The sequence below is a fragment of the Muscardinus avellanarius genome, assembly GCF_963383645.1.
Source record: "Muscardinus avellanarius genome assembly, chromosome: 16".
In the NCBI taxonomy this organism is placed as follows: Eukaryota; Metazoa; Chordata; class Mammalia; order Rodentia; family Gliridae; genus Muscardinus; species Muscardinus avellanarius.
Genome location: NC_137802.1, coordinates 44,045,840 through 44,059,040, shown reverse-complemented (window position 1 = coordinate 44,059,040; position 13,201 = coordinate 44,045,840). Strand labels below are relative to the sequence as shown.

The following is a 13,201-nucleotide window of genomic DNA, read 5'->3' as shown; positions in this document are numbered from 1 at the left end:
GATAAATGCTAATTGGGTGATGTGTGCTTGTATATCCTCATAAATCTTGTATTCCATTGAGATGTTCGACTATGATGCACCAATAAAAAATATATTATAAAATAAAATACAAATTGGTATATTTAACAGAATAAAAACAAAAAGGCTTCTATGTATTCCTTTTAAATATATAAACAGTGCAGTTATGAAGAATCTAATAAATTAAGAAGTCTTGTAAGAAGTAAAGGAAATGTGTATTCCAGTTTGTCTTGTGTCTGAATTGTTCTGTGCCGTCTATATAATGACTTTGGAAAGGCAAGTTCACCTGTCATGTACTTCAGCTTTTATGTAGCTTTATCATTTACTTTCTGAAGTCTTTAAATGTACCTCTTAGAGTAGTTCTTAACTGCTCTGGCATTAGAATACCCAGGTAGGGGTTAAAAACTCTTGAGTCAGTGCTGAGGCCAGGACGATGGACACCCAAAGCTTAGGAATCTGCTTTTAATTTGCTAGGGGAGGTACTGTCATGTGTGGGAACTAGTCACTTGCTTGTGTTTTTTTCTCTATTTCCGGGTTGTTTCTGTGTGTGGGGGTGGGGTTGGGGGGGATCCTGGGGATTGAACCCAGGTTTCTCTACCATTGAGTTATATCCCTAACCTTTTTATTTTTTATTTTGAAAAGGGTCTCACAAAGTTGCCCAGGCTGGCCTCAAACTTGTGATCCTCTTGTCTTGGGTGAGCTACTGCCAGCCCTAATTTTTATTCTTAATTTTTTTTTAAATTTTTTTTGATGGTACTGGGGTTCCTGAAAACCCTTCTACATCCGGACTACACTCCCAGACCTATTTTTTATATTTTTATTTGGAAACAGGGTCTCTTAATTCAGCGAGGCTGGCTTCGAACCTGCGTGATCCTTCTGTCTTCACCTCCCAAACGCGGGGATTACAAGTGTGCGCCACCATGCCCGGCTTTTACCCTTTATTTTGAAACGGGGTCTCACTGAGTTGCAAAGAGCCTCACTAAGTAGCTGAGGCTGTCTTCTTTGAGGCACACACCCCCCCCCCGTCTCAGCCTCCCAAATGCTGGGATTACAAGCGTGTGCCACCACACCTGGCATCCCAGGTGCCCTTTCTGTATGTCTTACAGGATTACTTAACTAGGATTACTGGTGCGTACCACCATGCCAGGCTCTTCAAGGTTTTATTATTATTTTTTTTTTAAATTTTTAAATTTTTATTTTTTTATCTTCAAGGTTTTTAAATGTCAGTATTCTTGGTAGTTTTGGCTGGACACGTCTTTGTTGTGGGGTCTGTCCAGTGCACTGTAGGATGTTTAGCAGCGTCTTAGTCTCTTTCCAGTGGTGCACCTTTATCCCCTCGCTCCCCAGCTGTGACAATTGCACTATCTCTAGAGGTGGTCAGTTCTCTTGGAGGGCAGATTGCCCATTGGGAGGCTGAGACAGGAGAATTGCAAGTTTGAAGCTAGCCTCAGCGGCTTAGTGAGGGCTTTAGCAACTTAGAAGACCCTGTTTCTAAATAAAAACTAAAATAGGACTGGTGGTACAGCCTGGAGGTAGAATGTCCCCAGGCTCAACCCCCAGTACCACAAGGAAAATAAAAATTGTCCATTTTATGTGTTCTGCCATGTAGTTTTTCTAATAATTTTGTCTGGCCTCGGGTGCACTTTCTTTTTTTTTTTTTTTTTTTTTTTTTTGTGGCACTGGGAGTAGAACCCAGGGTCATTCTACCTCTGAGCTACCCCAGCCTTATTTTTTATTCTTTATTTTGAAACAGGGTCTCACTGAGTTGCAAAGGGCCTCACTAAGTAGCTGAGGCTGTCTGTAAACCGCCACCCCTGTCTCAGCCTCCCAAATGCTGGGATTACAGGCATCTGCCACCACACCTGGTAAACCAGGTGCCCTTTCTGTATCTCTTTTCAGTTTCAAGTCCTAGTGCCAACAGCACATAGTAGTTCCTAGTCCCACCTTATAAGAGACATTGATTTGCCTACTGGCCATCTTTTATGATGGGAAGAACTGTGTGTGTCAGGACACTGGAGATTGAGATCTGCTAATGGATTGGTTCAGGAGCCCATTTCTGGTAGAGGTAGCTGTGCTCAGGGTGGGAGCACAACAGCCTGTCATTCCTTCAGTTTGGATTTAAGGAGTGAGGTGGGAAGCATGGCTATTTCTCTGTGTGTTCTGTTCTTGTATTTTTCCACTTCATTTCTGCCTTTCCAAGCTGGAGTGCCGCCTCTTCGACCAAGCTTTTTTTTTTTTTTTTTTTTTTTTTTTTTTTTTTTTTTGGTGGTACTGGGATTCCTGGAAGCCCTCTACCTCCGGGCTACACTCCCAGACCTATTTTATATTTTTATTTGGAAGCAGGGTCTCCTGAGCCAGAGACTAGCTTCGAACCTGCACAATCCTCCTGTCTCCGCCTCCCAAGTGCGGGGATTACAAGCGTGTGCCACCACGCCCGGCCAAGCAACTTCATCTTACAGTGAGGTTTCCCTTCTTTGACATTCTGTATCTCAAACCTCAGTGCTATTTTCTGTTCTGTCATATTTTTGGCTGTTTTATGCAGGTATTTTTTTCTAGGATAAGTTCCTTCTGATATTCTATATTCCTGTGGCACTGTATGTGGCTGGACATACGGATATCATTTAGCTCAAACGTTTACTAACCATTTTTAGTACATATTACAACCAGTTGTACCTCCTAGTTATACCCTCAGTAAAATTAAATACATTTTTTTTTTTTTGAAACAGGGTCTTGTTAAGTTGCTGAGACTCTCACTTTGTTGTTGAGAGTTTTGCTATGTTTCTTGCTGTACTAGTTTTGAACCTGCAGTGTTCTTTTCTCGGCCTGTCAAGTACTGGGATTAGAGGTGTGTGCCATCATGCCTGGCCAATTACATTGTTTTAGCACAAACTCAACTACTCAACTATAATAAAAAATGGGTCTGGGAGCGTAGCTCAGAGGTTAGAATGCTCCTAGGTTCCATCCCCACTACTGGGGGGGGGATATATATATGAATTATAACTTTTTGTCCTTATTTCACATGGATTTAGGCATAAATCTGTTTTCAGCCAAGAAAGAAAATGTGATGTAAGCAAGTACAACAAATAAATAATTTTATCCATGTCAAAAATAAAGGGAAAAGATGAAATTTGTGTCCGTTTGAGCTGCTGTAACAAAGTACCATAGTGTGGGTGGCTTATAAAAAACAGAAACTTATTCTTCCTACCTGGGAGGGAGGGAGAGCTGAGGCTGAGGTGATGGCAGTCAGATCCTGGGGAGGATCCTTTTCTAGGCTGCAGGTGGCTGACCCTTGCTGTACTCTCAGGGTGGAATAGAGCGAGGGAGCTCTGGGCTCTCTTTTGTAAGACCATTAAGCGCATTCGTGAGGGTTTCCGTCTTATGACCTAATTATTTCCTAGGGACCCTGCCTCCATACACAGTCACACCTAGGGGATTAGGATTTCAACATAGGAATTTTGAGGGAACACAAGTAGTCCATAACAATTCTGTGAACGATGGATATATTGTTTCTCCCAAGTGGTTGGTATGGACTACATAGTTAGTTCTATTTAAGGAGCTAGTGGTGGTACATGTTTTCCTTTAATCCCAGCTACTGGAGAGGCTGAAGCAGGAGGATTGGAAATTCAAGGCCTGTATGGGCAACTTAGGTCTGTTTCAAAATAAAAAGGCCTGGGCAGTGTTGCCCAGTGGTAGAGTGAGTGCTTGCCCAGTGTGCTGGAGTGTAGGGCTCAGTCTCCAGTGCTACAAAACAGTAACAGCTAGAGGCAAATGAGAAAATGTTTGTGTAAATAATTAGAAGACTTTAAGGCACTAGATAATTCTAACATACTGTTTGTATGTTGGCTCTAATATTAAGCTTTGAAATCTTGCAGGTGAACTGAATTTGTCTTCCTTATGCATTGCTCCTGGCTAATTATCAGTAGTCAAAAAGCAGTACGTGAATAAATGAGGATGTTTCAATGGTAGGAATGAGAGAATATTTAATGGGATGTGTGTATCTTATTTTTGTAAATCAAGCCTTAATTTCTTGCATTTTGTATTGCACTTACAAGTTAAGTTTGTGCTGTGGTCTAAATATATCTCCCAATATTTATATGTACAAACTTAACTGCCAGCCGGAGGTGTTGATGCACGCTTAATCCCAGCATTTGGGAGGCTGAGACAGGAGGATTGTGGTTCGTGGACAGCCTCTGCTACTTAGTGAGGCCCTTTGCAACTCAGAATTAAAAAAAAAAAAAAAAGGTCTAGGGTGTAACTTGGAGGTAGAATGTCCCTGGATTTCATCCACTGAAAAAACAAAACAAAAACTTACTGGCAGCAGGCGTGGTGGCCCATGCTTGTAATCCCAGCATTTGAGAGGCTGAGATAGGAGGGTCATGGTTTGCATCCAGCCTCAGCTGCTTAGTGAGGCCTTTTGCAACTCAGTGAGACCCTGTTTTAAATAAAAACATATAGGGCTGGGGGTTTGCTTGGAAATAGAATGTCCCTGGGTCCTAGCCCCAGTACCACAAAAAAAAAAAAAAAAAAGAAAGAAAGAAAGAAAGAAAGAAAGAAAGAAAGAAAGAAAGAAAGAAAAGAAAAGAAATGTGATAGGATTAAGAAGTAGAGCTGGATTTGGTGATACACGCCTGTCATCCAGTGCTTGGGAAGCTGACACAGGAGGCTAACAGGTAGAAGGCCAGCCTCAGCAATTTAGTGAAGCCTTCAGCAATTTAGTGAGATCCTCTTTCAAAATAAAATACTAAAATGGGCTGGAGATGTAGCTTACAGGTACGATATTCTTGGGTTCAGTCCCTAGTATTACCAAAAACAAAACAAAACCCCCCAGCTCTTTAAGAGGTGATTAAGTTATGAGGCTGGAGCCCTTGTGGGTGGGATTAGTACCTTTAGGTCTTGTGGGCTCGGTTCCTTCTGTCATGTGATGACAGTATTTGTCCACTTGAGAGTTGTCTTAGCAGTGCTAAGGATCATCCTGGAATCAGAATTGCCCTCCCCAGACACTGAGCCTGCCAGCATCCTGGTCTTATGCTACCCAGTCCCCAGAACTGTGGGGAATAAATTTCTGTCTTATATAAAGTACCCTGTCTCCGATATTTTGTTACTGCAGCAGAAACAGACCAGTTTGAATTAACTATTGAGTTACAAGTACCTTATTTTTGATTCCCATATTAGGTCTGATCATTGAGGTCAAACACGTTTTAAGTTTTTGTCTGTGGATAATTCTGTTAACAATATAAATCTTTAGGATTTACTTTTTTTTTTTTTTGGTGGTACTGGGGTTCCTGGAAACCCTTCTACCTCCGGGGTACACTCCCAGACACCTATTTTTTATATTTTTATTTGGAAACAGGGTCTCTTAAGCCAGCCCGGCTGGCTTTGAACCTACATGATCCTCCTGTCTCCGCCTCCCAAGCGCGGGGATTACAAGCGTGCGCCACCACGCCCGGCCTTAGGAATTACTTTTAAGTGTTTTGAATATGTCATTGCTGGTAAACATTTAAGTAAACCTGGAGTGGATGATCACTTCTGTATCCTTTGACTTAAATATTCCCAGTAAAATTAAACTGAGGTATTTCCTTTTACTGCTGTTGTTCACTTCTGTTTTGGAAGTTCTCACAAATACAGTAGAATAACAGAAAGGAGGACCTTTCAAGGGGGTTAGGGTCAGTTCTTTCACACATTAGAATGTTAGGCCATAAGCACTGTGAAAGTGATGGTCTTGATCTCACTTGTTTGCCTCTGCATACAAAGCATTCCCCAGTACCTGGCATAAATTTGGCACTCTGTATTTCTCACAGGAATTAATGGAGATTCTGTGCTTTCTTGGGGTTTCTAGCTAGACTCACAATTAAAATGCTGCTGGAGCTGACAAGGGCTCAGTCAGCTGAAGAGAACTGGGTTCTGTGTAATGTGTGAATCCTGCACATATCAACTTGCTAGGATGAAGTTTCTGTTCAATAGGTTGTAAAATCCCTTTTACTTGTTTTAAAATCTGTTTTATTCCCTTTTGTTTTTGCAGTTCTAACTGTGGAGTGGTAAACATATACAATCAAGAGTCTTGTCTCCAAGAAACAAACCCAAAGCCAATAAAAGCTATAATGAACTTGGTTACTGGTGTTACTTCTCTGACCTTCAATCCTACTACAGAAATCTTGGCAATAGCTTCAGAAAGAATGAAAGAAGCAGTCAAATTGGTAACACGCCTTTATTCTTTGTTTTTATTTTTTTTATTTATTTATTTATTTATTTATTTATTTATTTATTTATTTATTTATTTTGGTGGTACTGGGGTTCCTGGAAGCCCTTCTACATCCGGGTTACACTCCCAGACCTATTTTTACATTTTTATTTTGGAAACAGGGTCTCCTAAGCCAGCGCGCGCGGCTGGCTTCGAACCTGCGCGATCCTCCTGTCTCTGCCTCCCAAGTGTGGGGATTACAAGCGTGCGCCACCACGCCCGGCTTATTCTTTGTTTTTATTATTGATAATTTTAAAATTTAGATTGAAAACATGAAACCATAACAGGAAAGGTGAATGTTGGATTAATTTTAAAAAGTGACTATTATTTTTTTCATCAGATTTATTAGTATTGTTAGCTTTTGCGTTTGGGTGTTGAAGTAATATGTAATAGCCACTAGATTTGTATTATGTCAGTTCTTTTGGGAAAGGTGAACTATCTATTCTCAGCATTTCTTTTATTTTCCCTTTCTTTGTTCCTTTTCTTTTGGTATGTGGTACTGGGGATTGAACTTTAGGAACATTCTACCTCCAAGCTACACCTCCCAGTTTTATTCTTTGTTTTGAAGCAGGGTTTTGCTAGGTTGCTGAGTTTCACTACTTGCTGAAGCTGTCCTCAAGCCTTGCAGTTCTTCTGTCTCAGCCTCCCAAATACTGAGATTACAGGTGTGCATCACCACTCCCGGCTCATTCTCAGCATTTCTTAAGCAGTGGTCCTTATTTTCAGAGGTTTCTTTCTGCATATAAACTAAATAACATATTTAAGGCAAGCAGTTGATTTCCTCTGCAGTTTTCTTTTTTTTTTTTTTTTTTTTTTTTTTGGGGTGGTACTGGGGTTCCTGGAAGCCCTTCTATGCTCCGGGCTACACTCCCAGACCTATTTTATTTTTAGAAACAGGGTCTCTTAAGCCAGCGCTGCTGGCTTCGAACCTGTGCGATCCTCCTGTCTCCGCCTCCCAAGCGCGGGATTAGAAGTGTGCGCCACCATGCTTAACTACTTTTTTAAAGACCTGTTGTTTTAATTGAGTAAAAGCAGTTCTCAGATTTTTTTCTTTTGGTGCTAGGAATCAATCCTAGGGACTTGTTTGTGTTAGCAAGTACTGTGTCACTGAGCTATGTCCCTAGCATATGTTCTTAGATTCTGAAGATAAGTTACTTCTAAAAACAATGCAGTTGAAATGTCAGGAGTCCCCAGGACCACCTCCATGTTTGGACTTGGTAATGACCCTGTTCGGGGTCAAGGTTCATTACAGTGAACGCATACAAGGCAGAATGAATGCGGGGGTGAGATGGGGAGGCAGGCACGTGCAGCCTTCCAGGACTCCTTGAGCAGAGCTACCCAGGACCTGGCACATGCCTCCAGCAGTGAGTGTGGCAACATATGTCAAGTGTTTTCTTCCTGGGAGGTTCATCAGAGACTCAGTGTTCCCGATTTTTATTAGGGATTCATGTAGGTACTTTGTTTAGCATGCACCAAAATTCTAGGCTCCCAGAAGTTGAGCTAGGTGTTGAGCATGTCATGCTGTTTGCATAAATGGCTTATGCCCAGTGAAGTACCTTTATCATTTAGGGAAAGTTTCACCACAGTGTAGGGAGCTGTTTTCCAGTCAAGTTCCCAGACACCACCCAGGGCCTCCCTGCACGCAGGCCTTTCTGAAGATACAAGCCTCAGGCCTGCATTTTCTCTTCTTAGCCCAACCTCACAGCTTAATATTTGTAAAGTTTCCTTCTCCTCAGACAGAGTCAGTCAATTTCTTCATTTAATGGTTAATTTGCTCTAGGTGCCAGCTGTAACAGATGGCATAGAACTCTGAATAGCTGCATTGCATTGTGCCATTGTTAGGTGTACACTGACTAGGTTGTGTGTTAACAGACTGTGTGCTTAACAAAGAACCTTGTGTACTTTTATCGGGTACATAATAATGTGTAGTTTACAAAGATTTACAAAGGATTCTTCCAAAATATTGAGTCAAATATAAGACCCAAAGTCAGCAGTAAAGGGCAGAATTGTGGTTGTAGCTTTTGTACACTTTGTGGCATTACTGCTCTGGACTATGTGGCAGATAGGGAAGGAGGACTTGGCTCCTGCCTAATTACATAGAGCAGCAGTACTGTCTTCTGTGGTATATATTGGGATTCTGCCTAAGACTTTTTTAGGGGGGTACTGGGGTTGGAACCCAGGGGCATTCTACCTCTGAGCTACACACCAGCCCTAATTTTTATTATTTATTTTGAAACAGGGTCTCACTGAGTTGCAAAGGGCTTCACTAAGTAGCTGAGGCTCCCCACCAATTATGATCCTCCTGTCTCAGCCTTCCAAATGCTGGGATTATAAGCATGTGCCACCATGCTCGGCTTGCCTAAACCTTTTTAAAGAAAGAGCTCTGCTGGAAAAACAGCTTGAAAAACTACAACATTTTATTTTACTGCCCCTCTGTTGAATGAATCCTTTAATACATGAGAATATTTTAATTTAAGGCAACTTTAAAATCCCTCCTCCTCAGTCCCTGCACCCTTAGTGGGAGTGTTGGTATACTAGTACATATTAACCTTTTATCATTTTAATGGTAGTAAATTGTTTTAGGAAACCATGGAATCTATCTCCTGTTGACATAATATATTCTACAAGATGCTTGGTAGTTAGTTCTGCCTAGTTTGCTTCAGTGATCATGACAGCCTTTATGTTTTTTTATTGTGGCAAAATTGCACAAGGAATTCATTAGTAACAGCCAAATCACATTTTTTTAAATGGTAGTCAACCATAATATCTAATGGAAGGAAGCCAGGCATAGCAGCTTCAGATTGTCTCAGTGAAACAGTGTTGGTGTCATTAAATGCAATTGCTTATAATGATCCAAACAGTTTTGTTATCCCAGCACAAAGCAATGAATATAAATCTAAGCCGCTGCACCAGTAGGAGACCCAGAAGTCACACTGTTATCACAAATACAATCTTGCTTGTAGTAGAAAGTTGTGGCGCTTCTTACCCAATAAATCAAGGATGAATGAGCTTTTTACTTGTTGCATTTTGACATCGGGACCCTTAACTGTCATGACAGAAATGGTGTTAGGAATAAAGGGGACTTCTTGAGTTAAGGAAGTTGGGTCTTTATGGGACTCTTTCTTAATTGGTAGTTCAGTTACAGCTTTAATACAGGGTTCATAAAGCAGTCTGAGCACAGCTGAGGTCTAGCCGGATGGGCTGAGGGAAGAGGCACTAATGTAGGGACAGGTTTCCTTGAGGAACTTTGTGATCAGATGCTATTGAGTCTTCACACTGGATGAGGACTCAGGCCCATTTTTCTCAGAAGAAGACTCAGGGGACAGATACCTGCCTTTTCCTCATGCTTAGGACTGACTTTGAGCTGAGCTTTTGGATCCCTTTAAATTTAGTTTTACTTGGTAAATCAGATTTTTACAGGTCAGTTCTCTTTGAAGAGAGAAGGCAAATGGCAGAGTTTATAACATAGTTGAAAAAAGAAAGTTCACAAGAAAATTTGATATTGGAAGATGAGGTTTGACTTTACCTAGATGTCAATTACATAAAATCAGATTCTTCATAATGTTTAAAACAATTATTCTCAGTAACCAGATTTTAGCTTTTGCTCTTTTTTTGGTACTAGAAATTGAACTTGAGGGCATTGTGTTTCCAAGCCACATTCCCGCCCATTTTTTAATTTATTCTGAACAGGGTCTTGCTAAGTTCCTGAGGCTGGTCTGGAACCTGCGATTCTCCTGTTTCAACCACTCAAGTGCTGCGATTATAGACACACATCACTGCAGCGGGCTCAGATTTTAGTAACCTTAGCATTGATTTTCACTCGAATTTACTCATTCCTTTGTTTAGCAGACATCTGAATCTCCAGGTACCAGGCTAGATGCTATATTAATGCTTTCTTCTTCTTTCCTTCTCAGTTAATAGCACATGAAAGACCAAATTTTAATTTTGGACCACGTTGCTGCACTAAGTGAACAGTTCTTCCATGTGTGCTATAGTCAGAGTGAACTTTTTGTTCCAGCAAAAGGATAGAGTGAAAATTAAAATTTAATAAAGACGAGTTTCCAGCTCCTGTAATTTAGAGCTTTTTATTATCTCTTACAGGTTCACCTTCCTTCCTGTACAGTGTTTTCTAACTTTCCAGTCATTAGAAAGAGTAATATTTCCTGTGTTCATGCCATGGATTTTTCTCCCAGAAGTGGATATTTTGCCTTGGGGAATGACAAGGGCAAGGCCCTGATGTATAGGTAAGTATGTTTGTTACTCAGAAGAGATACTGTGTTTTCTTAATTCTACAGGTGCTCACAACTTATTGATCTCATAACGTTAGTGTTCAGCCTAACTCTTAACTACCTTTGTGAATCTAGTCACTAGCAGAAAGTTCACCTGAGGAATGAAAACATGTGTGTGTATGTATGTGTGGTTTATATAATAATCATCTTCCCCCCTAGTAAGCTATAGTTTGAGAATGTCAAACTGGAAAAGTAGCCACTTTAATAATACCATCATTTTTTGGTGTCTTATGTTTAAGATTAATCTTTGCTGATTTGCCAATTCATTATTTCACTAAATTTAAATGATATCTTTATTTTTATTTTTATTTTTTATTTATTTTTTTACGGTACTGAGGATGGAACCCCAGGGGCATTGTACCTCTGAGCTATACCCCAACCCTATTTTTTATTTTGAAACAGTCTCACTGAGCTGCAAGGGGCCTCACTCAGTAGCTGAGGCTGTCCATGAACTGAGATCCTTCCCTCTCAGCCTCCCAAATGCTTGGATTACAAGCGTGTGCCACGCCTGCCTTGATTTTTCTAAATTAGGCATTTCTTTGCCTGTAACTGTAAGCTCTAAAGGTGTTAATCACAAAGGTGCCTGAAAGTTATGTGCTCTGGTCTAGGTTTTTTTTTCTGCACCCAACATATTTGACATGGAGCAAACAGAGTCTTCTTGCATCACTGCTAGAAGATATTGGTGACCTGGTGGCTTTTCAGGGAGAAATAGCTTTCAGTAGGCAGATCTGTGGCATAAATCAGTCTCCTTTCCTTGCTCCTTATGTTGATCTTGGGTACTACGTAGAACCCTGTGTTTATGTTTGACTGTTATATGGAAGGCCTACAGGATTAAAAAAAAGGAATGTAAGTTGTTTTTCTAGAAATGGTTGTGAAGCGAGAACATAACACACAGTGTGGATTGAAGTTCTATAACCTTGAAAGGAAAATGAGTTATTCCAGGATAATTTTATTTTTTGGGGGGTAGTTCTGAGGATGGAACCCCAGAGGCATTCTACCTCCGAGCTACACCCCCAGCCCTATTTTTTTTTTTTTAATTCTTTATTTTGAAACAGGGTCTCACTGAGTTGCACAGGGCCTCAGTCAGTAGCTGAGGCTGTCCACGAACCGCGATCCTCCTGTCTCAGCCTCCCGAATGCTGGGATTACAAGGCGTGTGCCACCACGCCTGGCTTATTTCAGCATAATTCTGCTCATCTCATTTCTGATCAGTTTTAGTGTTTCTAATTTAGTATATATTTTATAAAGAGAAACAGATTTTATTGCACTTAGAAATTCCTTTCCAAAGCTCAGTTTTTAGAACTGAAATTTTCTTTTCTCTATGTAAGCCCCCATTAGATTTCTTAGCAGAACGCTGCTTTCTGGAATGAGACTGATAAGTGAGTTAGATTGTCAGCACATCTCTTGAGCATCAGGTAATTCATAAGCCCCGATTTCATGCGTTGGAGTAAGGTTAATGATTTTATCTACCATCTAAGGCACAAGGATCTCCCAGAATGTCAGACTGGGAAGTCTGAACCTAACTGCCGCCTGAGCGTGATTGTGATTGCACCTCCCCCAGCCTTCCTAGGTGCCATTCTGCAAGCAGCAGATTGGCTGTACTGTGGGTAATAACAAAGTTGTGTTTTGCCTTTTCAGGTTGCACCATTACTCGGACTTTTAAAGACATTATTTGAAGTAAGAAAATCATTTTGCATAAATTCTGCAGGAAACCACATTAACCAAGCCTTGTTTCTCTGCCTCTACGCTGCTGTGTCTTTAGTTAGGGGAGTGTAAAGGAAGTAGATCAGGAGCTGTCTGGATGGACTCAAGCTTTCCTTGGGAATTTCTTATCCCAAATCACAGTCTGACTCTTGTTCTTCTGAGATCAGATCTCAAATAATGCATTTGGTAATTGTTATCAAAATTGTAATTACTGGATATGTTAATTCACAAAAGAGAATAGGCTTAACAGAGTTGTAGCTTGTATGAGCTTAAACCCTTTTTTGTGTGTGTGGTACTGAGGTTTGAACCCAGGGGCATTCTACCTCCAAGCTGCCTCCCTCCAGCCCCATTTATTCTTTATTTTGAAACAGGGTATCACTAAGTTGTGGAGGGCCTCACTTATATAGCTGAGGCTCTCCGTGAACCTCCGATCCTCCCAGTACTGGGATTACAAGCCTGTGCCACCACATCTTTTTTCTTTATATATTATTCTTGGGAGAGTTAAGTGAGTTTCACTGTTTCACGGAGCTAGTTAATGTTTGGTTATAGTTTTACTGCCTGTTATTTAAATGTAGGGCATGCTTCCCTTCTCATGGCTTGAGCCGTTTTTTTGGTATGTGTTTGGTACTGGGGATGAACCCAGGGATGGTCTACCTCCAAACCCTCGATCCTGCTGTCTCCGCCTTCCAAGCACTGGGATTACAGGTGTGCCCCACCGCGCCCAGTTATGGCTTGATCTTTGACCAGAGGTGGTAGTTAAGAGGTTGACCTTTGCAGTTGGCTTGTTCATCAGAGTTGACTGGTGTTTTCTGAGATTTATGAATGTTGAGAAAGAGACTGGGACAAGGATATTTTTAAAAGGAGGAATTTTGAGCAACTTTGTAACCAGAGAGGAGGGCAGTTCAGCTGTCCTGACTTTAATAGTGCCAGCATGTCTTGCTTGTTGACAACCA

At 41.0% G+C, this 13,201-nt stretch overlaps 1 protein-coding gene across 1 annotated transcript in view; it reads left to right on the top strand.

Annotated features, from left to right (window-relative positions):
- The window catches only part of UTP18 (UTP18 small subunit processome component), a gene marked incomplete at its 3' end in the record, with an annotated part of 32,809 nt that extends 20,602 nt beyond the window's left edge, over positions 1–12,207 (top strand). The window contains exons 11-13 of the mRNA XM_080713410.1: positions 6,038–6,212; positions 10,358–10,500; positions 12,183–12,207. Coding sequence (XP_080569536.1) covers positions 6,038–6,212; positions 10,358–10,500; positions 12,183–12,207 — 343 coding nt within the window. The remainder of the gene's footprint in view (positions 1–6,037; positions 6,213–10,357; positions 10,501–12,182) is intronic.
- Positions 12,208–13,201: the final 994 nt, after the last annotated feature.